This window comes from Pagrus pagrus (genome assembly GCF_965226575.1).
Source record: "Pagrus pagrus genome assembly, chromosome: 12".
Classification (NCBI taxonomy): domain Eukaryota; kingdom Metazoa; phylum Chordata; class Actinopteri; order Spariformes; family Sparidae; genus Pagrus; species Pagrus pagrus.
The window spans coordinates 25,538,424-25,562,938 of record NC_140196.1 but is presented as its reverse complement, the minus strand read 5'-3'; the positions used below and the strand labels follow the sequence as shown (position 1 = coordinate 25,562,938).

Sequence of the window (24,515 nt, the reverse complement as noted above, 5' to 3'; positions counted from 1 at the left end):
TCTCACCAAAAAGTATATGTTTTTGTTGCCACATTCTTAAAGAGTGGTCTCTCGCTCGGCACCCCTCACGCCTACATGTAGTTGTCAACGTGTTTACATTAATGATGCTAACATCAGCACATAATGTTAAACTGCTCACCATAAATTAGCGTCCAAGCTTAGTAATGTTCACAAATCAGCACTTAATAGCTGACACTGATCGATTTCATTAGTTTTGCAGGTATTTGGTCATGAACCGAAGTCTTGGACAAAGTTGGATTTTGACTGGATGATGGTGCCAGATCAAAAGTCAGAGGCTCACCAAAGGTAGCATAATCATTCCTGAGGGAAATATGAATATGTGTAGCAAAGTTTATGACATTCAATCCAGTTGAGACATTTCACTCAAAAGCACAAATGTCAACCTTGTGGTGGTGCTGGAGGAAAAGTAAAAGCCAGGGGATCACCAAGTCATTATACATGGTTTGGGAACCATGATTGTCCGTACAAATTTGTCATCCAATAGTTGTTGACATTTCAGCCTGGAACAAAGTGGTGGACTGAGATGACGATCCATCAAGAACAACACCCTCGCTTGCCTGCGCCCTTTGCTAAAAGAAATAGAAGCTTGCTCCAAATCATTTTTACTTGGCTGGTTCATTTTTCCAAAAATGATAATGTATGCCATCAGAGTAGTATGACAAATGCTACACTATAATATTGTGGCTTTTAAGGCAGAACAACCTCTGATAATGCACTACATGAAGAAAAACTGGTAAGTGAAGTCTTTTCAGCTTCTTGAAACACTGACCCCTAATTTAAAACCAAGATTTAACTCCAAGAGAAAAAATGTTTTCAGGACAAATGTCATTTGTGGTTTTACATTAATGCCTTCTCGCCACACAAACTCAAACACCATTGTGGCTTCATGCTATATTAGCTTTTATGAAATACACTAAATTGAATCAAATGATTCAAACCGTTTCTGTCATTAATACTCATTTCCAGGGGAGAAACCTTTGTGTGAAATAGGGTTGTGACTTTCACATTTGTTCAATGTCAAAATCAGCACTGGATTGTAAAACCTATTGCTAATAATACTCACAACTCAAGTTCCATTTCATTTCATTGTATGTATTAAGTTTTATACTTTGACAGGTTTAAACCTTCCTCAGTTGGCGTAACAACAAATGCACAGTAGGATTCAGTGCAAGGAAACTGCTGCCATCATTAATATTGTAAGTTGATATCAAATCCAATCACTGGCCCTTTGGCTATGATACAGTTTATTATATTCAAAGCAAGAAACTTCCTTTCGCTATCTTGTAGCTGTCAGATAGTCTAGATCTTTCCCCTTTCCTGAGTCTTAATGCCTTGCATCCAGAGACTAAGTGACAGATTGATAGCTCAGCTCTAATACCATGTCTGCTCTGTCAGACTGAGAAAGGCCATGTCTTCTCTCTTCCATTCAGGACTTACATGACAGGAGTGTAAGTCATAAGGAGCACTGGTGCCATTATAACATCATCCTCATCCGTTAGTAAGTGGATTATGGGGCTGGAGCGCTGGCATGCTCTGATGTGTGGTTTGGTTTTATTGGCTCTGTAAGAGGACACAGTCCACTTAGTCCTCACTTTGATTCCAAGTAATGCCTGACATTGAACAGCTTTTTTCCATATCATCTATATTAGCCCCCTCTAAGCATGGGCGCTAATGCAGGTTGATGGGTTTGAATTACATTTGTCACCGTGGTAGATTTGATTGAGAACCATTTCAAGTACTTGACATTTGACATCTTATTCCACTTTACTCAGGGATGAATGAAACAATGGAGGTACTTAACATTAAATATGTGCTTTAATAGTTAAATATATTTATATGTTCATTTGTCAAATTTGAAAATTCATTAACTGTACTCTTTATTTTACAATATTAGTTATAACAAGAACCAAATTAAACCTCTTCTCCAACAAAAACAGTATTTCAATTAAAAATGACCCATGAATTTATTAGAAAAAATGTGAATGTGTTATTAGCAAAAGCAGCTCCCACCCTCGGCAAACAGCTCTGACAGATTGTTGCTCCAGCGCACCTCTTTTGTCATTCCCCTTGACTGTCTACAAAGGATGCTTTTCAGACACATTTTTCAGTTAGTCATCTCACTTTTAATCAATACAGTTTCCTACACAGGTGGCATTGTGCCTCACTCACACATACTGTTGGTTGCATGCTTTGAGTCTTCTCCAAATTTACCACTCAAAAATGGGAGTTACATACATATTTGTTTATTTATTATGTTTCATTTTTTATTATTATTGCTTAAGTTTTTATGTCGCAGTAGGAGGGGCGTTGCCCAGATTGAAATTAATGTGACATTAGCTTATACTTTAGGGTCATGGGGGTATTTAACACCATGGACTGGTACCAGAATGACTTGATTGTATGATAAAGTGGCACATGGTACACAGTACGTTAAATTTACTGTATCACGTCAAGAAACTGTCAAGTATTTATAGTGCTTATTTCTAATATTTTGCTGCTTGGTGGTAGATCTCGACAAGAAGCAAAAATCGTACGCTTTTGACATAAGATGGTGTCGTTGACATTGCTCAAATATAACATCAAGCCCACATGGATCAACCTTCAGCATTCATTGGTAATGTCTTTGGCAACCTCTCACATGGAAGTGCTCTTCTTTTAGCTATTTTAGTCCTCACCAACCCCAGAGGAAAATATCTGACTAACTAACGGTTTACTATATTAACTAGCTAGCTAACTTATCTGTCCACCTTTTAGCACCTTTCAGAAAGCATACAGTGGGTTTTTTTTAGAGCCGTTTTGCTGAAAACAGCTGTTGCAGCTGGAAATAAGATTGATGAAACTGGTGAGGCTTAACCTAAACAGTAACACTTGGGCCATAAAACCAAAACAAAAAGTTGAAAGACACTAAAACACATTATAGAGCTGAGGGGAAATGCAGAGATTTGTGAAAATGTGTGTGTGTGCATTTGTTACCACAAGTGGCTGCGTTCACATTACATTAAAGTCATTCAACCCATTGTTACAAAAATACTGATTAGTAAAGTTTTAAGCATTATTTTGCATATTATAAAGCAGATTTAGGTGTTATATAAAAACTCTGAAAGTAACTTTACAGACACCAACATCCGCCAGGCCCCCAGCATGGCTGCAGTTGCAATGAAACCAGCAGCGCTGACGCAGAAAACATAGTGGGTGGTGCCTACTCAGGCCTGCATGAGCTGACCAAGCAGAGCAGACTTGGCTGTTTCGGGAGGGGGGCCTCAAAGAGAGAGGCCCTGAAATGGAGCATTTAGATAGAAGGTGAATAGAGGTGCTGCAGCGATACATAGCAGTACAGTGTGAGAATAATGTGTTTTTTAACATTGTAACATTTTCTAGTAGACACCCTAGATAAAAGTATGAACCTTAAAATGAAATATGAGATAATATTGGACCTTTTAATGAAACATACACCAAATTAAGCTCATCTTAATATTGCTTTATGACATCCTTCAAGATGATTGCAGACAATAAAAATGTTCTTCTGTGATAGTAATAGGTGTAGGTAACATACTATTGCATTGCCTGTACACTCAGTCACTTGTTTGAGTTTGAACAGGAGACTTCACCAGTGACTTTCAAAGTGCTGAAAATTTAATCATTGCAAACCAAATTACTCCGGTCTCCTTTTTGACCACTGTGCATGCAGATTTACTGCATAAGTGGCCCATATCATGGTGTCATTTGTTAATGTCCTTGACTATGCAGATTAAGCAAACAACTTATGCAAATCGGCCTCTCCTTTTGCCAATTTAAATTAATATGAGCAACTGAAACCCTCATTTTTATTCAGCTTCAGAATCCCTAATGTGTTTGAAAAGGGATTTTTTTTATGTAAATGACTGATTAAAATCTATTTTTCATTTCATCATTTTTGCTTATCTTTCCATAACTCGGCTTGTTTGACTGAACTGGCACACAGTTTAATTTTAATTGTTCTTTTTTTTTTTTTTTTACTCTTTAAATCAATTTTCATTTAAAGCTTATTAGTCTGTCTAAAACAACAGTAGAATGTTGCTCAGCATCCACTGGTTACTTTTTTTATAATAATTTGCACTTGCCTTGCATTCCTTATATGGCAATAGAAAGAGAAAGTATGTAACATAACAGATCAGTTTGTGTCCGGGGAAGTGCAATACAGCAGTACAGAGAGTAACATCTATACTCACCTGGCTGGAGGGAGAACTTTTACAGTTCTTTTAGTAATTTCATTTCAATGGGCATGTCATTTTCTGACTAAGAGGAAATCACTCCATCCGTCTCCAGTGGCAAATTGCCGCTGTCTCTCTCTCTTTGTGCTGTCACCTTGACATTTTCCTAACTCTTTTTGACATTTTCTAAATTGCACAATGTATCTGATTTTGATTTCAGATCTCCGCTGGGTAGCGTCAGATTAGCCTCCAGGATGTGGTAAATTGCACATTCTGTACATGTAACATTATGGCTCCAAATTACAATAATGTCTGAATGTTATCTCATCCTTCCTGTCACTTTAACTAAATTATCCCTTTCAGTAGCCTTAAAAAAAGCATATGATGATGGAATTAGATAAAATAAGTGTAAAACTGCCCAGAAGTCTGCTTTCATCATCTTTATTCATGGGGAAGATATGGTCTGATATTCAAACTGACAATCGCCGTCTCTCTCCTGTGTGCTTTTGACTTGCCTTGACTTTGATCGATATCCTGCTTCTTGGCAAGATTCTCTGACTCTGCTCTCGCCTTTTCTGCTCTCTCTTTGACTCTCTCCCCCTCGCTGTCTCTCTTTCTCTCTGGTTTCTGTCTGATTCTGTCTCTGTCCCGCCTGCTAACCTCTCCTCGGGGCAGGCTCAATGCCCTTAATCTGTCCATCTTGTGCCAGCACTGAGTCCTCTACGCCCACAGCTGCTGGTGTGGATGCTGCTGCATCCTTCAACCCCACAAACCAGCTCAAAACTCATTACAATCAGGGAGAAAAGGAGAAAAATAAAAGTGGTCATGTGACCTGACCCAGTCATCTGTTATCAGCGCTTACTTTAGTGCATATATGAGTTGATATCTAAAGTCACAATCAACCTCTATCTCCCATATATTTCCACAGGCTGAGAGCAAAACTTTTTTTCCTAATGACTCTTCCTTGAAGATGAGAAAGATGAGTAGTGAAACTATCATACAGGTTTTAAGTGCCAGGCTAGCAGAGAGAAGATAAAGCAAAAAGTAAAATTACCATCAAAATACACAATTCTATACATCCCTCAGAGAGAAACACTGACTTGCTATTTCATTTTCATAGACCAGTAGTACAGTTCAAAGATTATTGTGAGCTGACGATCCTACCATACAGTGAGTCCCAAAGAATGTGCCACAGCACACAAAGGAGCAGTGAAGACGGACCGAGGGTACCATTTAATTTTCATTGACTACATTTATATTGTCATGAGCATTGCAAGAATTTGAAAATTAATTGATTAGTCCCACTGAGCAGGCAACGTCTGTGGACGTCCAAAACAGGTTAATATCATGTCCGTTGGGCCAGGCCATGATCTGGACGTCCATTGACAGCCAGGTTTGGTTGATAAATGACATTGAGAAAAGACGTCCAGTCAGGCCATAATCTAGACATCCACTGACATCCAGAATTAGTTGAGAATTGACGTTCATACTGGCTATGATCTGGACGTCCACGGACAGCCAGAATTAGTCGACAAATGCCATATAAACGTCTATACAACGTCCAGAAAAGACGATTGTGTGAGTTCAGCACCCGAATCATGGCTTACCTGCTGCTAGTAGATGCCTCGGCAAACCAGGCCTTTTGCAGAGAGTGCATTTTTAGAGATCGCACAGATCTGTTTGACGACACAGATGAATGGCTGCTGAGTTGTTTCAGATTGCTACGAGCACTGCTCATGGATTTGTGCAATAACCTGGAGCCTCAACTTAGGGGAAACACAGACTGGTCAAATCCTGTGAGGGTTAGGAGACAGGTCAGGCATTTCACAGTCCTTTTTGAGCCACGCACTTCTGAGAGTACCGACAGTGATAATACCATTCATGCTCCAGTACATATCGTTACTATACGATGCTAACCAGCAGCAACACTTTTTTTGTTGTAGCACCAAATATCATTGTTGCTGCAGATTGCAAGCATATAGGGATCAAAGCACCCTCTCCTGATCCATTCAAATTCCTCACCCGAAAGCTGTATCACTCTATTATCAACCAAATAATATCAGATGCAAACTGCCACCTTCTGAATGTTGGTGGCCCGTTGGCCAGGGGGAGCACACGACTCCTTTGTGCTGCAGAATAGTTCCGTGGAGATGTGTCTGGCTCAAGGAGCTGTTGGAGATGGGTGGCTAATTGGTAAATGATTTGTAGTTTCTGAAAACCACCATCCAGTTTAACTTTTATAAAACTCAATTTTATAAAAATGTAACATAGGCGATCGAGGTTATGTCCTCACTCCATGGCTGATGACCCCCCTGGCATATCCCCAAACCAGACATGAGTGCTCTTACAACCACCCTGTGGTAGAGTGCACGGTTGGAGTGCTGAGGGCCAGGTGGATGTGCCTTGATACTGTGTTTTAGACATTCCTGTAATGCCAGTGCTGACACAGTGGAAGATCACCTGTTTTCGTTGTTTTATTTGATTTAACAATACCTCAGTTTCACTGCTGCTGACATTCAGCTTTTTTGTCATGGAACACCTTAAAGCTGAGCGCTTTTTGATCCCTCCATCAAGTCTTCTTGTCACCATGATGCTGCAGGACAACCAGCTAAGACTTCAGAGAGTAAACTGCACCCTGCCAAGAAATTGCTTAACTCTTACCTTTGCACAGAGCAAGCTGGCAATTTTCCCCTGTTCCCAGAAGGATTGTCAAGATATACCAATATTTACACCAATCATTATATTTATAAGAGGAATACACAGTAGCCTGCTAGCTAGCTGCTACCACACTGTGAAGCTGTTACTTACTGCACTATCCTGTTGGAGGAAATGACGGACAAGAGCATTGACAGTCGGGGCATTGACCTCAGTATTTCAGTGGGGATAGGGAAAAGCTGCTGACCCTCCACCCTGCTCACATCCCAAAAATCAGCTGATAGCCATGTTCTGAACTTCCATGTACAGTGCTCTCAAGGTGAAGTTAATGGACTGTAGCGTAAAGCTACTGTCATTTAAAAACACTGTAGGTGTTAGTCACTAAATCTTTTTCATACACAGCCTTTTTCATATTGTGCTGGTGGCATCACAGCTTTCACTTTGATCTGTATTCTACTTGGCAAGATCATCTGAATCTGTTCTCCCACTTTGACGCTCTCTCTCTCTCTCTCTCTGCTTTTTTCTCCTCTGCCCTTTTTTTTCTGTCTCTGCTCCAAATGCCACTCTCCTCCCCTTAGGGCGGGATGATCGCCCTTCTGCTGTCCATCCTGTGCCTGGTCCTGATCCTCTACACCCGCAGGCGCTGGTGTAAACGCCGCCGCATCCCTCAGCCCCAGAAGAGTGCCAGCGCTGAGGCAGCTAATGAGATCCACTACATCCCCTCTGTGCTAATGGGAGGCCAGGCCCGGGAGAGCTTGAGGAACTCCCGGGGTCAGGGGCCGAACTCCAGCGGTACCCTCAGCATCCGGGAGACACCGATTTTGGATGGGTACAAGAAGGGTTTGGGTGGATGAGGATGAGTGTAATCTGAAATGGCTACACCCTGAAAATAGCACATTCAAAGTAAACTAATTGTGTCACTGAGATGAATAATTTTTAATTATTCTCTTTTTTCACATTTTACACTAGAAAACAAGGATAGAAATGTTTGAATTTTATTACCTAGAGAGCAACTGATATACTTATTTATTTCTGGGTGTAGTAATCTGCAATGAGTTTTGAGGCTTAACATTTTTAAACCTCCTTGCCTTATCAGCAATTCTGTCACACAGTGAGATCTTGACTGCTTCATCAAGCAAGTTAGCTGCCTGTGATATTTATTCTAATTTAGATATGTCAAGATAATGTAGCACTAATTGATTTCTACCTCATCCCTAGGTATGAGTACGACATCACTGACCTGCGTCACCATCTGCAGCGAGAGTGTATGAATGGTGGTGAGGAGTTTGCCAGCCAAGTCACCCGTACCCTGGACTCCCTCCAGGGCTGTAATGACAAGAATAATATGGACCTGACTCCTGGTAAGTCGACTGACACAAAAACAGCTAGGTCAGAAAAGACAGTGTTGATACTATACATCTAAAGCTAACAGCCATAAAGCTTCACTAATTTCTAATATTCCAAGTGATAATAAATCAAGTAGTCTAGATATTATGTTGAAAGGGTCACTTGTAATGACAAACTCACAGAAGCAGCAGCAGGCAGCTGTTTTCTGTGAAGTAGCTCTGATAAAGTCACTACACTACCTGCTCAGCATCAAGCAGCCAGAGACTACACAAACAAAGTTAGCAACTAGATGGAGAAAAATGTCAATTTGTCATTTTTTTCTCCATTAATACAGAAAACATTTCATGAAAATGTGAGGTGATCACCAAACACATTTAGACTGCAGACCTAATCTCTGGAAACCCTATGCACGAGAGCTAGTGGAGAGAAATTAACGTCCCAGGACGTTAGCCTTCACGTTTCTCTGCCCAAACCTTAAAGTATTGTTTACGTTAACTACCTAAATGTTATTTCTTGTAATGCATTATTTGAAAAAGTAATAATATGCTGACTGACCTAAAAAACAGATTTTGTTGTAGAAAGAGTGTTTTTTATAGCTAATTTTCAGGAGATGGTAGTGGTATAGAACTAAAAGAGGTGTGAATATTAGACCTGTCACGTGACCAGACCCCAAATGAATGCTAATGCTAATTCTCAGAACCAAAACCCTAGACGTTCAAAGTTAACAATGACTTTAGCGTTCGACAACTTAAGAGCCACATATGTCCTAGACCAAAACAAGTGAATACAGACCTTATATTATTTGCATATTGACGTTCTTTTTTCTTTTATATTGATATTTTTATGTTAATGATGGATCAGATATGTTGTATGAAACCTAAAGATAATTTTTCACTTGACACAGTAGTTCTCCTCAGCTCCACAGACCTCCACAGAAGTGCAACAACCACTAGTTCATTGTTTCAGTTCTGCTGCCGGCAACTTTACTGTTTTGGTTTGGTCTTTGGTCTAGGCTCTTTCCAATCTTGTCTTCAGCTGCAACAGGCAGGTGTTTTACGTAACAGATTTGCCAGAAACACAACTGTAGTGTCTTCTGGAAGTGTAGTAAGGAAACTTTTTTGCTTTTGTTGTTCACCACAGCAACTTTATGTCAGTGGTGTTTTACATTGTTCTGCTGCCTGTAAGTGGCCAAAACAAGAAAAAAAATACCACAAATTAATTACTATTGCTTTAACTACTGATATGTGGTTTTTCAAATCTTAACCGCCAATGTGTGATTTATCTGAGATAAAATTGACAAAGAAATGTGAAATAATCCATCATTAGCATGATATTTGTTTAAAGGTGCAATATGTAAGAATAGGTGTCTTGTCAAATTCATGCTCAAAACAAATAGGGGGCAGGATATCACCAGAATAACCACTAACTGCTGCTAACTGAAGCTACCGTTAACTCAGTTCGCCTTGCAGCAAGTGGTCTGGACTGTGAGCTCGGGGCACTGGGGAGGTGTTGGTGTTTGCCCTGCTAGCACAAGACCTTTGAACCGAGTTGGGCCAGGGCTCGCTGGTGAGCATGCTAACTTCAGTAGACATCTTTGCAACAGAAATCATGGACACCATAAGGACAAAAACTGTTATTACATATTGCACCTTTAATTAACAATAATCACGTACTAGATTTGGATAACCAGGGGAGCTAATTGGTTCTTCTTTTGTGCTTATAAAACTTTTCTAATCATTTTAAATTACAAACTAACTAGATTATGTCCCTGAAGCTTTTACTTGACATTTTCAATCCTCCACAGCCATACATTCTTTAATAAAAACAAAATAACAAGTCATTATATCAAAAAGGTTACCTTTGCTAATGCTGGTGAGGATATAAGTGTATGAGATTAATTGTTTTCTGAGCAGAAACAGCATAGTACATTAATGCATTTGTAATAATTGAAATTGTTAGCATAAAACCAAAGGAAACTAATTGTCTTTTTAATTAAATACCATGACGTGTTATTTCCTTATATAGGTGAGAAGAAATCATCAAAACAAATGTAGACCACAAACATTAAGGCTTCAAATGCTTTGTCAATGTAAAACACATTTTTATACAAATGAGGCACTTCATTTGTCCATTTGTTCTTTCACATAATCAGTGTAAGAATGTTAGGTGTGTGACTGATGTAGTACACAAGATCTAACTATCAAACTGCAGGTATTCTCTCAAAGAGCTTATTCCTCACACTTGGAAAAACCAAAAGGCTTATCTGCCTGCCAAAAATTTGTTTTAGAGGATCCATTTTTCATAATCAGTGGACGTTGGAGTTGAGCACCACTCCCATGAGAATCACTCTATGAAGTAGAGAAGTTTTGATGCAGGTATACCCTCTGAATTTCAATTAGCAGCAGATTCACTGCTCAGATTCATCAAGAGATTGGTTATGGTGATGGCACCCGCACACAGTGTTCTTGTAAAATCCAAACAACCCCAACCCAGAGGTGATGGAAGTGGAGTTGTCCTGTGCATTATGCATTTCAGATGGTCAATGCAATGGACTCGAGGAAGATAAAACGGGCAGCAGGCCATGCATGGAATACTAAACAATATAAACAACTGGAGAGGTCACTGGGAGAATAGCCTTTAAAAATTTAGACTAAAATAACAAAGATTTCAGTAAATATCTTTGGGCTGCCCTGACCTTTCCTCTTAGAATAATGGAATAGTTATGAATACATAAAAAAGTGAAACCAATTGTTATATAACTATTACACTGTGTCTACTTTCACAAGTTTTTACTGCTTCAATATAGTGCAATACTGCAGTATTTGTCAAATTTTCACTTCTGGTAGACGTCACCTTCCTCTGCCCAAGATTTAGTAGCATTGTCATGGACCAGGCTGAAAGACCAGCGAGACACAGGGGGACAGAATAGACCCCATTAGCTTTTGATGTTGAGGGACAAATCCAGTAATTTCTTTCTTGATTTCTTTAACATTGCGAGATTCAGTGTTTTTTCCACATTTTCATTAATGCATGGATCTTGCTGAAAAAACAACAAAACAGCTGTATTCAGGTGACTGGTATCTATGAGTGAGGACAAAAGGGGACTGCTGGGCCCCAGCGTAGGTATGTGCTCTACTGAGTGCCATGCTAGTTCAGTATGGACCAAAATGATGGATTGACTGACAGATTGACTTTGCCATCTCTAAAGCCATGTACGTACGTAGGTAGTGGGCTAAAAGTATGTGTGGGGTGACTAATCAACACAAACATAATATGTTTTTTAGGTTAATTATTCCTTTAAGGAAACTTTTACAGAAATCATTTTCTAAAATGCTTTCTGTATATTTCCTTAATGAGTTTTAATTTCATGCCAGCTTTTCTCACTCTTTAATTTTGGCTGTTTGACTTCCAGTAAACAACATGTTGGATGTGTTTTCTTAGCATTACTATACTTAATGCTTGCTACACTGTAGTTTTAAAACCTGCAATATCCGGCCAAGAACAATATGTTTTTTCCTTAAGTGGCTGCTTTCTCATTTTGAGAAAGCTTTCAGTTTGTGCCTCTTCTGCTCCTGGCTTTTACTTCCCAGCATTTGTAATTATATCCCACTTCTCCACAGTTAGTGACAACACCAAGCTGGCCCTAATGAACAAATACAAGGACAACATCATCGCCACGAGCCCCATCGACAGCAACCACCAGCAGAACACGCTGCTTCCACACAACACCTCCACCAGCCAACGCAAACGTCTCTCCAGCAATACCCGCGGTGAGTCACTCTCTCCAATAGCTTTATCCTTTGACAGAGAAAATAAGAAAATAGATCACCACCGCTCCATGACTCTACCCACTACCAGCAGCAGCAAGTGGTACATTGTTTTATTTTCTACGGCTGGACACTGTGGCTATCAGGTGAAAGCCTGTATTTTGTAGTGCAGATGATTTTAATCTTTTACCCCAAATTCAGTTATTTAGTTCATTTTTTTGCAACCATTTTACTGTATGAAGGACATCAAAACGCCAAAACTAATCAAAAAACGTAAAAAAAAAAAAATTGTCTAGCGGCATCTGTTGCATAATTGACAGGACACCTAACACACCTTTAAGTCAAACTGAAATGAAAACTATACTATATATCATCAAGATGCCCTCAGGGCAGGCTCGTTATTGATGGTCGGTCACCCATGTTTAAGCAGCACACAATCACTGTTCTTATGCACAGAAAACAGAGGAAAATAGAAAAAAACAAACCCTTTGGGTCGCATTTCACTCGCACTTTATGTCTGTGAATGTAGACCAAAATGTATTTTTAATGAATATAAATAGTTGTCACATAACACATGCCACTACACAGTTTTTTTAATCAGCTGTTTTGATTGAAAAAGAAGCATTCTGTCTGCTGGAAAACGCGACACGCTACATTGTAAGTCTCTTTCACCTCTGGGTGGCCATTTCTCACAGCATGTTTTGACAGATAACTGAGAGCTGTTGCTGTGAAGAGACATGCTGTCAGCTTCTATAGAGGTGCAAAGAACCTCATACTCTGCAGCCTTCATAAGTTAAGTTTGGATTTCCCTGTTTTTTCATAACAATTTAACATGCAAGATTTGAAAAGAATTTTCATGTTGGGTTTATGTTCCATGCAGGACGTGGAAGCTAGTTAGCCAGCTTGCTACCGTTACATTAGATGTTTTTTTGGTACATGTTTATCATTGTAAAACCTGCTAAGTTATCAGGGGGTAACGACAGGAGTGCTAAAATCACAGATGGGACTAAGCAATGGGTAACAGCATTGTTCACCAACTGGTTCAAACTCCAATGTAGGTCTTCAAAACTGCCTGTGAATTTGAATTTAAATGATATGTGACAAAGTATTTTCCACACAGATAAAACTCCAATCAAATCACTATGCTTGCACAAGTCCAAGTAAAATGTGTCAAGAGCTTACTTGTGATAAAGGAAACTCCTCATTAGGTGGCTGACTGAAGTTTATTTATTCAAGCTCAGAGAAGATGGAAATAGTTCTCTTCCTTTTGTGATCAAAATCTGGAACTCGATTCTGAGGCCATTTTATAAATACTATATAATGCTCCAAAAAAATGAAGGGAACACTTTAATCACACATCAGATCTTGATGAACAAAATGACGTAACAACGATCAATGGAAACCAAAATCATCAACCCACTGAGGGCTGGATTCAAAATCACACCAAAAATCAGAATAAAAAATTAAATCACAGGCTGATCCAACTTGTGTGAATTTTATCACGGCAACTCATAATGTGACTCAGTAGTGTGTATGGCCCCTGTGTCCCTGTATGAACTCCAGGCATGATGAGTTAGTGGATGGTGTCCTGGGGGATCGCCCCCCAGACCTGGATCAGGGCATCAGTGAGCTCCTGGACAGTCTGTGGCAGTACTTGGTGGCATTGGATGCACTGATACATAATGTCCCATACGTGCTCAATTGCATTTAGGTCAGGGGAACGAGAGGGCCAGTCAATGGGAGCAATGCCTTCATCATCCAGGAACTACACCAACCTGCTCTCATCTGTGAAGAGAATGGGGCACCGGTGGCGGACCTGCCAATTCTGGTGTTCTTTTGTGAATGCCAATCAAGCTGCACAGTGCTGGGCTGTGAGCACAGGTCCCACTAGAGGACATCGACCCCTCATGCCACCCTCATGGAGTCTGTTTCTGACAGTTTGGTCAAATACATCCACTCTGGTAGCCTGCTGTAGGTTATTTTGAATGGCTCCGTCAGCGCTCCTCCTGTTCCTCCTCGCACAAAGGAGCAGATACTGGTCCTGCTGCTGGGTTGATGCCCTTCTACGGCCCTGTCCAGCTCTCCTCGTGTAACGGCTGGTCTCCTGGTAGCTCCTCCATGCTCTTGAGACTGTGCTGGGAGACACAGCAAACCTTCTTGCGACCACATGTATGGATGTGCCATCCTGGGGGATCTGGACTACCTGTGCAACCTGATGGGCTGCAGGTACCACCTCCAGTAGTGACAAGGATACTAGCAGAACACAAACTAGAGAAGAATCAGTCAGGAAGGATAAGGAGAGGGCAGTTGTCTGAGGCAACCACATGCAAAACCATTCCCTGTTTGGGGGTTGTCTTGCTTTTGCCTCTCCATTGCACCTGTTGTCACTTTCATTCGCACCAAAGCAGGTGAAATTGATTCACTGTCACGTGTGCTTCCTAAATGGACAGATTGATATCCCTGAAGTTTAACTAACTTGGTGTTATTCTGTGACGATTAAGTGTTCCCTTCATTTTCTTGAGCAATGTAGTTTTCCAATAAATGATTAATATAGCAACTTCTGATCAACACATCATTCTAATGCTTAAATGAACTACTTCCTGTTAACCACACCCGCCCCTGGTTTACGGGCCACCCACTTACTTTTAACCCCAAAATTTTGAGTACGGATACAGATACAGATCATTTAGTTGTTTAATCAGATTACAGATTTTTTTTCAGACTTTTTCAGTAAGAACCAAAAAAACACACACAATATGTGGGGTGCTGTCAACTTTGACCAAAGTCAAAACACCAAGGATTTATGTACTGAGTTAATTTCACTTTGACTTTCAGGTGCACAGGGTGCTGCCTCATGGCAAGCCTTTATCTCGAATTCATAGTTGCGAATGTGTCTTTACCCAACACTAGAGATGGCAAACTCAATTATTTTTCATGACACAAGTTTGTATGAGTCTCAACAAGAAGACTTGCGTTTTTAAGTCACTCGAGTCACCCAGAGCCCTCCCACCCCAGCCTGCATAGAACAAGCGCAGCAGGGAATTCCGCCAGCTAACTTTTGGTTTCGCACTCCAATTTAATAGTAAGGTTCTTCTAGACTTTACTTTAAAAGGTAGTGGTTGCAAACATTTCATGACTGAATAATTACCTTTACGAGGCCATCATGGAGTACAGTACACGAGGAAAACTCTCTATGCCGTCACACAGAGAGCAGAGGGGAGCATCCGACTGCAGCACTAACAAGTGAGACCAGCTGACCAGCACACACTACAACACTGGGAAAGCTAGTAGTGAATGAGTGAATGACTGTGAGTGAATGTGCAAACGTCAGACCTTCAGCTCAGGACAGGGAGCAGACGGTGAGCTCGGAGAGTGATTACCGACTGAGTGACCAAGTGAATGACTTGTGCATCCCCAGTCAGACAGCTCAGGGCAGTGAGCGGGCTCAGAGAGAGAGTACTGAGTTAAAACAAGTGCCACAGTGGCTACTTTACTCACAGGGTAGGTTTATACAGTAATTAACACCAAATTGAGTTAATATAAGAGTTGCGGGAAGTGTGACTTACACATGGTCTCGCATGTTCTTCACAGTTAACACTAGCTTGTAGCAGGTAAAAGGGGCGAGTCAGTTAATGAGTTAATGGAGACGAGGACTTGTCACTCCCAAGTCGGTAAAATAAACTCGAGGTTTGAACGACTGACTCGTGACTCGCACATCACTAACCAACACCTTCAAGAATCTATTCAAAGGCCACACTCTAAAATGAATTGCTGCTAGTGTGACAATGTTTTCAATCAAAATGAGGCATGAAGTGGAGGCAATAGGTGTTCAACTTGCAGCAACACCGTGATCGATGCTCAGCTGCACGTATCTTTTATCTGCAAATGTTTATCTCTCACAGCTACATAGCAGGCAAGAAATCATGGTGAGCCACTGAATGCCAGCACACAGGTTTAATCATTGACACCATCATGAATGCCCTTTGGAAAACTCCCAAGGACCCTGAGGCATTTTCAACTCATTGGACAAAGGTTATCAATAATACTGTAAAGAATACAAGGCTGTGTGAGAAAAGTTGGATCAGGAAACATGAGGTCTTTGCAGGACACTGAGGATAAAACCACTGTTATAAACCATGTTATCCTGAGAGATGAATGCCCTTTGAAAAATGAATCAATAAAAATGTTTAGTCTGAATGTGGTCTGAATTTGAAAGCCTCAAACATAGAGTACATCTCTTTGTCTTTTTACTTACGTAAGTCAAACCATATTTCTTTACATAGTCCCATCGATTTCAGTCTGAAGTACTTTTTGTGCCTCATTCATTAGTGCTCACTGCTGTCATCATACTGAACTCCCATCTCTCCTCATGCTCACCTCTGCCAGCCCAAGCCGTGATAGTGTAGGAGTTGTACTCTATGACAGGAGATTGAGAAATACAGGAAATGAAGAGAGGTTACAGTTGATGAAATGGAGCGTCATTATCCCATTATGATAAACAAGAGAAAAAGAAGGCAGCGACATTTCCAAATGTCATTCTGGAAATTTTCAGTTGACCTCAGACCATAATTCACTTTCCTCCACACTCGGCTTCACAGATGCTTTAATTTCAGCCCATTTTAAAACAATTCTGTGATGTTAGTCGCTGTGGAGACACTCCATAAATGAACTTATTTTCTATTAAAGCAAGAGTAGACAGTGCACAGTCCTCCAGTTAGGGTTGTGTACCAAGCTCTGTACTTTTAAAGGTACCGACTGAATTATGTCGGTACTACGGAGTAGCAATTCATAATAAATTAATCGGTGCCAAATTTCTGTACATGAGTGCGCATTTTTACAGTAGCTTTATGGAGAGAAAGACAGAGTGAGACGTCTCCCCAAAACTCCAGACTGCATCTGAAATTACTAACCAACATGTTGTTTAGTTTACTGAAATAGTAGTTTTTTAGTATGTCTGAAACCTTGGTATGAAACCAATGGTATGTGAATGGCATACTGTCTACGAGGAAAAATTACAGTATGCTTTCTTTGATTCCCAAATTGATTTTGTATAGCAAGCACTCAGACTACTAGCTTGATGCTAACACATAGTGGGAGGTTAGCATCGCCACAACAAATGATTTGTTTTAATTCACATACTTAACATAAAACAATATGTGCGCTCATATTTGTAGACATATACAGTATTAAATATGCAATGGAAACAAACGTATAACAGAGACTTCACATAAGTAGCTCAATCTGCTGCTGCTAACACTAAGGTACTACAGCAAGCTCAAGGGGTCAAAACTAAAAATTCCAAATCAGTTTAAAATACAGCCACCACTAGTGGAGACATTGCTCATAATGTATTGATTCTAGAAGTTAATCATTTAACTAGTTAGGACTGAAATAACTTTTTTTGGTGTTACATGGAGAATTGCGCACCGAAAAAAGGTGGCATTGGGTACCGGTACCAAATTCCAGGTACGGATGTTGGAACGGATCTGAGTTTTAAATGTGAACAGTACCGAACCCTACCTTCAGTGGTCTTCTCTAAACTAGCAGGGATGATTGTAATTGTAAATCTACATGCATCTGTTCGTTTTATCACAGCCACCTCCCATGTGTTTGTTTGAGCAATCATCCATTTTAATTAAATTTTATTTATGTCTGGTGGAAAACATGAATCTTGGGACATTTTCTTTTCTTGATTTAGTGGAGGTTGAGGTGTTCTTTTCTTTCTTCCTGTCCGACCTTGACTGTTGCACTGCGCACCTGCAGTCACCACGTCTTTCCAGCAATGCAAGCTCCAATCAAAAACAGAGTGGAGGAAAACAACATTCAAGCAAACCCTTTTATCAATAATGGAGGCTGAGAACAAAGACTGAATGCCCCAAACACCCAACAGAAAGCAGCACTAGGCGCTGTTGGCAGCTCTAAATGGCGATGTTGGAATATTAAAAACTTCAGAGCCCAGAAATTCTGGAACATGTTTTCAGTGAACTGCAAAGAACACAGAGATGTTAACTACCTTCTCACCTAGCCTGTGAAGCTTTATACCAAAGTGATGGAAGAGTCAAAAGGTCTAATGCTGTGTTTAGACAATCATAAAAACAAACAAACAGACAAACAGACAAACAACTAAAAAAAACAAACACCCTCCTCATTCATTTTAATGAGATTACTGTGTTGGCACAGCATGAATTCTGACACCAGTGGGTTCTGGCAAAACAATGTTTGGTCGTCTGGCAATGTCGTCTTGCAATCAGCTGCAATGGCCAATCAAATTTTTAGTGATTACTTGAATGTGAATAGCATAATTACATTGTTTACCCTGCTTTGATAACTTCTAGTACTGTAAAATTCCATCACATAGTATCAAGGACCCCACCCATGATGACTGTTGTCTCTTAGAAGCAAAGGCAGATATGGTTGTTATAGTACTGCAGATTTTGGTCAATATAGGTTTATTTTAACAACAGTTTTCTTAAACTTAACCAAACCTTTACCTAAGCAATATTAATAGCCAGCCTAGATCTTCATGAATGAATGATACGCCGAACCAGTCATTCTTAGAAAGAGGATTAGTGTCCTGTTACCTTGGGAAAGGCCAGTTCCAGTTAAGTGACAGGACGCCCCAGAAGTCAGTTAAATATTCTTTATTTTGACTGGAAAACTGCAGGCTTTGTAGACCTACAGTAACAGAAGACTAAATCCTTGCACACTCATTAAAATTGTTGTATCAGTTGTATCAACTTGGTATATGAAAATAGAGGGATTTGAGTCTTAATGTACTCAACTAACACACACGCGCGCGCGCACACAAACACACACACACACACACACACACACACACACACACACACACACACACACACACACACACACACACACACACACACACACACACATCCACACACCCCGCATTTAAAATGTCTGCGCTTCCAGGTACAGGTTAGTATTCTCCAAAGCCAGCTGCATAGGAATGAGGCTATCTAAGTAGGCAATTAGATGTGCTCCATGCAGTTTTGAGTTGCTGTTGTTGGTTTTTCCCGTCCACTATTTCCATCTTTGTCATAAAATATGCACAGATAGAGCTATTGTTGTCCTCAGTGGACAATTTCTGTGCGTGTCTGAGGAGGAGGCAGGTAAGGTAATGACTCTTTCCCTTTTTGCTGAAGATGCCCAAGTGCCTTTCTTCTCTCCATATGTCAGCACATTTAATGGACTCCAGAGTAACTTCTAAAGCAACTGAAAGTACCAAAGTTGCCAAATTGGAGAAAGGGATATCAGAGGAAGTGAAGGCAGCGGCCCCAGGCCTGCGGGCCCCTATCAGTATTTCATGATTATTATTGCTGAGCAGGTGCATAATTTATTCGTATTTAGTTGTGGACCATTCAATATAATGAAGCTAATGATGTCTAAATCAGTGGACAAGGTTAATTATTATTGTACTTGTCCATACATAACAAAGGTGACCATCACTTACCATGAATGCTGATGAGGCCATAAAGATAGGACAACATTTTGAATTGACTGATGATTGTTTTTTGGTGTATTTTCACACAAAACTAATCTTACTTGGTACATTTGGATGGATTTGGGTCACTTTTGATTTTAATCCTGTTTGCGGGTAATTTTTCACACCAACCCTAGTAATAAGACTATTTTCTGTGAGCTCCCTGGTCCTACTGTAATTTAAAGTCAGTCCGAAGCACTGGCCTTGTATTTTTTAGTGATTCTCTGAGTTTCTCCTGCATCAAGAGCTGCTTCCTTTTTTTAATCAGCTCAGTGTGAAATTTGACCTCTGTGTGAAAATGGTGTCAAGCTAACACCAAGATATAGGATTATTTAGGAACAAGTACGACAACAGAGATTATTAAAGCCATTAGAAGAGCAAGACCCTGTAAAAGCTCATCAAATGGGCTGTTGTGATGTATGCTTCTGTACATGTAGGTGTTACATTTGGAAAAGCAGCACCATTAAAATGCATGATGAATTATCTATAAATACTTCCCGCTTGCAATGTCCCCACTGGTGTACATACAACTATCACTCTGATACTGAAGAAAACTTTAAAACCTGATGATAACCAGACACGTGCTGGACTGTCTTTTTTCTCTGATATTTAAGCTGATTTATGGATGTTTATTCATTATGCATATCAGAGTTAATGATCTTGAAGTGTAATGGAATCTAAATCACATCGAAATGGAGGCTAACCTACTGTGGGACTTTCTCACTGCAGACATTTTGACTTGACAGTGAATGGACTAATGTTATTCATTGCACCTGCGATTATATTCCATCTCTGCCAGGAAAGAAGAAGGGTGTTTGGCTGAAAGGGTGTGCTTATTAGCATGAAAGAAAAGCTGAAATTTGAACCGACAAGTTTTCAAGGTCAATAAATTGGATTATTTTCTTGGCAGAAGATGAACCAGCAAGCAAGGAAGATCCACATTAGAGGCAACTTTCAATTTGATTGTAAAGGAAGTACTATTTGATGGTAACTTAATTCATGTGGTGCCAGCTGCGATGTCCTTAGCTTATGTTACGGGTTTACTGTTGGTTATACGGTAATGTAATGTGGTTAACGGTCTGGTACTCAAATTCTTGTAGTTAGTCTTCTGCAGAAGACACTTACTGTTGCCATTATAGGAATTTTATTAAGTTTGTCTATAAACATTTTTTTTTAATTTTTTTTACAGAAGGCAGTTGAGTTGTCATAGCAGTTAAAGTATGGTTATAAACAATGACATTAAGAATGGCTCCGTTCTCATTCCCATTAGACCATTCACAATAACAGGGCCCTGAATCTAGTAACCTACTGTAGACTGGAATGCCACTGTTCAATCAATGTTATTAGTCACATTTGAGTGAACAAAATTTTTTTCGATGCTTAAATATGTGGAACAATTCCACAAAGTATACCTTGTTTGATTTCTTCTTTACACTCAATTAGTTTTTTTTGATGATTTAATATATTGTTACTCCTTGGCAACTACTATGACTTTCACTCCCATTATATGTGCTCCATACTTAAATATGAAAGTCAATAGAAAAATCATAGAAGATAAACTTCCAAGTGCTCCACTGGCACACCATAAGGAAGATCAGTCCCCTTTTATTTGAAAAGTATACAACAGACATCTGCTGGCAATGCTTAAAAACCTTAAAACTCGCCTCTCATCTCCTGTAGTTTGTCCTCTCTCCTCTGTGTAGGTTCTCAACTTCCCTGTTGTCTCTTGTAAACAAATCTGTTTGGTTGTTCCATTTTCAGCAAAGAAGCGTCCTCTTTCCTCTCACAAATATGGAAATTCTCAAACTCAAGTTTGTCTTTCAACAGGGGCAGCAGTGTTCTTTTTGGCTGATATTTTGTACTGTGCCAAAGTCCTTATAGTTACAGTTATTTGCATGAAAACAATCTCCCACAACATTACCCTGTTCTATTGAGACAATGACTGTTTGTTTGAAACTTACCACAACCACTCTTTAATTTTGCAGATATTTTGCAAACTTCTTTAATTTCCAATAAAATATTTCAGTCATGGCGAACAAAAAAAATCTTGGAATATGAGAATGTGTCAACACCTATGCGTCCTCATGAGTTACAGTTTATTGAAAATATTTTTGAGTGAAGTATCCTGGATTATATGGAAGGTGTGTTTATTTCTGAAAACTCAAATTAACATGGAACATTTCATCCCCCTTGTGAAGGTCTTGTGGGGGACTGTGTAAGTGAAAGATGAGCTATATATGTCAAAGCATTGTTATCTCTGTCTGGAGCCCCTGAGCAGTCAGCTCACAGTTGTTTGATCCCTAGATGGAAAAAAAAAAAATATTGTGACACATTTTACTGTAGCATCTTTCACACTCCCAATATATAATTAAAACAAAGCAGAGGAAGCTGTCAGATCATTATTATAAGCTCTATGAGGACTTGCTTGTGATTTTGGGGTTTTGGTTTGATTCTCTGCCAGCTCAGATGCTGACCAGTCCCTTCAAACTTCAGATGAACTGCTCATAAACACAGGCGGTAACCCTTGACCAAAACATTTTTACTTTCCTGGTACATCATTACCAAAACTGAAAGAAAATCCACAACTTTTTGGATTGTGTGATGGATAATGTTTTCGTTTTCTCAGCCATTTTGATGTTCCTTATAACACCCAAACACTTTGTAATTACAGTTATAATTTGCACTCATTTAACACCCTTGATTGGATTTTTTTACAATGCGCTGCAGGCAGGTGATATAACAGTAAGAAGAGAAAGTAAAGGAAGTATTTTTCTGTTTAAAAGAGAAGTTAAAACTTTGCCTTGGATTCGTGTACGTGGTTAATAGATTAGAATAATTGCTCTATTCCTGTCATAGATTGTGCTGCCTTTTGCTGTGACATCCTTATCCTCTAACCTTGTTTGTTTACGTGTCCACTTCCTGTAACAGGATGGGTTATCATTCTGGTGTCATTACCCTCCCGTTCGCTTGGCTCTAGCGCCCTTCCATATTTATAGAGTTGTGGAGTACTGGACATAATAACATTTTTTGGTTTATATGAGCTACTTGTGCCTGCTGTGCATGCTGAGTTGGAGGTGAACATCCTGCAGTGAATATTTAGAGGGACTGTGTCTTGTACTCATAGCAGAGTTGAGCGCGGCACCTTTTGGCTCCTGTTTAATAGCGAAGACTGAAGACTACCTGCTGTGTGAGATTTAGTCTTAATTGCTCAGGAGATGCTTTTATTCTCCTCTGTTTGTTGGAAAGCTTTTTTTTTATTTTTTATTTAAACTTATTTTTTATTGAAATTTTCTTTCAACAATTATAGTGTCAGGTTTCACACACTCCCCAAAGCAATTATTCACATATCGGTGTCCTTATTGTCCAGTGGTGATGTTGGTGTCCTCTTGCTGTGTTCTATAATCTGTCCAATTTTCCAATTTTTCCTGAAAATGTATCTCTTGTAATCGTAGTTTATGTGTAATTTTTTCCATTACAAATATTTCTTCTACAGTGCTCACCCACTACTCCATGGTCGGTGGTTCTGCTTTATAGCATAACCTTGTTATTGCTTTTTTACTTGCCAATAGCAGAACTTTAACAAGATACTCATCCTCTTTTTGTATTATATCTTGTGTCAAATTTCCCAAATAAAGTATCTTACAAGACTTGGGTATCTCGTATCTTATTATTTTTCTTAAACCCCGCCATATTTTATTCCAATATCCAATTATCTTTTGGCAAGACCCAGAAATATGCAAATGGGCTACATCCATGTGTCCACATAGTCTCCAGCATGGTTGCTGGTTACATATAGTTTCCTTCCTAATGTTTGTAGTTATAAAAAAATCTGACCATATTTTTCCAATTGAATTCTCTCCAAATCCTGGAGCTAGTGGCCGTGCACTGTGTTTTACAAATATTAAACCATTCCTCCTCAGTTATTTGTTCCTTCAACTCTTTTTCCCATTTATCTTTGATATAAAGAGAGGAAGTCTTCCTGCATGACAACAAACCTCTGTATAGGTTTGAGATTACAAATTTATCCCTTAACTTTTCAAAACTCTGCAGCTTCCCCCGCTCGACCATGGATCACTGTAATGCCTTTTTTTCATCCATTGCCTTAATCATTCGTACGAGGTACAAACCTTGAATCAGATGCGAACCAACTCAAGATCTTCGTCTCTTTCTCCAATTTATATCTTTCAACAACCTTGTTCCATATTTCAACTGTAGTTTTAGTTATTGAATCCAATTGGTTACCTAACTTGCGCAATAGTCCTTTGTGTGCTATTAAGTTTAGTATTTCAATGTCTTTTTGCCCTAATTCTAAACTTTTCCATCTTGCAACATACTCATCCTTGCACCAATATATCAGAGGTCTTATTCGTGCAGCGTAAAAATATTCCCTTAGGCTTGGTAAAGCCAGGCCTCCTTTGACCTTTGGGAGCTGCAGAGTTTTGTATCTGATCCTGGGTTTCTTTCCCCCCATATAAACCTCGATATCCACCTATCCCATTCAATGAATTGTTTTTGTGGGATCATCACTGGCAGTGATTGGAACAGATATAAAAGTCTTGGTAGAATATTTATCTTAATTATCTCTTTCCTTGAGCTGAAATCCAAACTTGTTATTGACCATCTCTTCAAGTCCCTCCTAATTTCTTGATTTATTTTTGTGTAATTCGCATCATAAAGCTTGTCTAATCCTTTTGTGATATTTACCCCTTAATATTTTATTGATTTAGCATTCCACTTAAGGTTGTATGTTTCCTTTATCTCTTGAGATGGAGAATAATTTATTGACAAAATCTGTGTTTTTGTGACATTAATTTTGTATCCTGAGTAGATTCCGTAGTTCTCTAATAGTCTCATAATTTTTGGAAAACTTTAATTAGGTTGTTTTAGGAAGATTAATATATCATCCGCAAATAACCCTATCTTGTGCTCCTCCTGTCCTATTGTCACCTCTTTAACTTCTTCCTCCTGCCTAATCATCTGAGCTAATGGTTCGACAAACAGCGTGAAGAGACTTGGTGAGAGGCAACAACCCTG

At 39.5% G+C, this 24,515-nt stretch overlaps 1 protein-coding gene across 5 annotated transcripts in view; it reads left to right on the top strand.

Moving 5' to 3' along the window:
• astn1 (astrotactin 1) overlaps positions 1 to 24,515 on the top strand; it is a 427,741-nt gene that overhangs the window by 95,039 nt on the left and 308,187 nt on the right. For all 5 annotated transcript variants that reach the window (XM_084369247.1, XM_084369246.1, XM_084369245.1 and 2 more), the window contains exons 3-5: positions 7,445 to 7,695; positions 8,085 to 8,227; positions 11,834 to 11,983. In XM_084369247.1, coding sequence (XP_084225373.1) covers positions 7,445 to 7,695; positions 8,085 to 8,227; positions 11,834 to 11,983 — 544 coding nt within the window. The remainder of the gene's footprint in view (positions 1 to 7,444; positions 7,696 to 8,084; positions 8,228 to 11,833; positions 11,984 to 24,515) is intronic.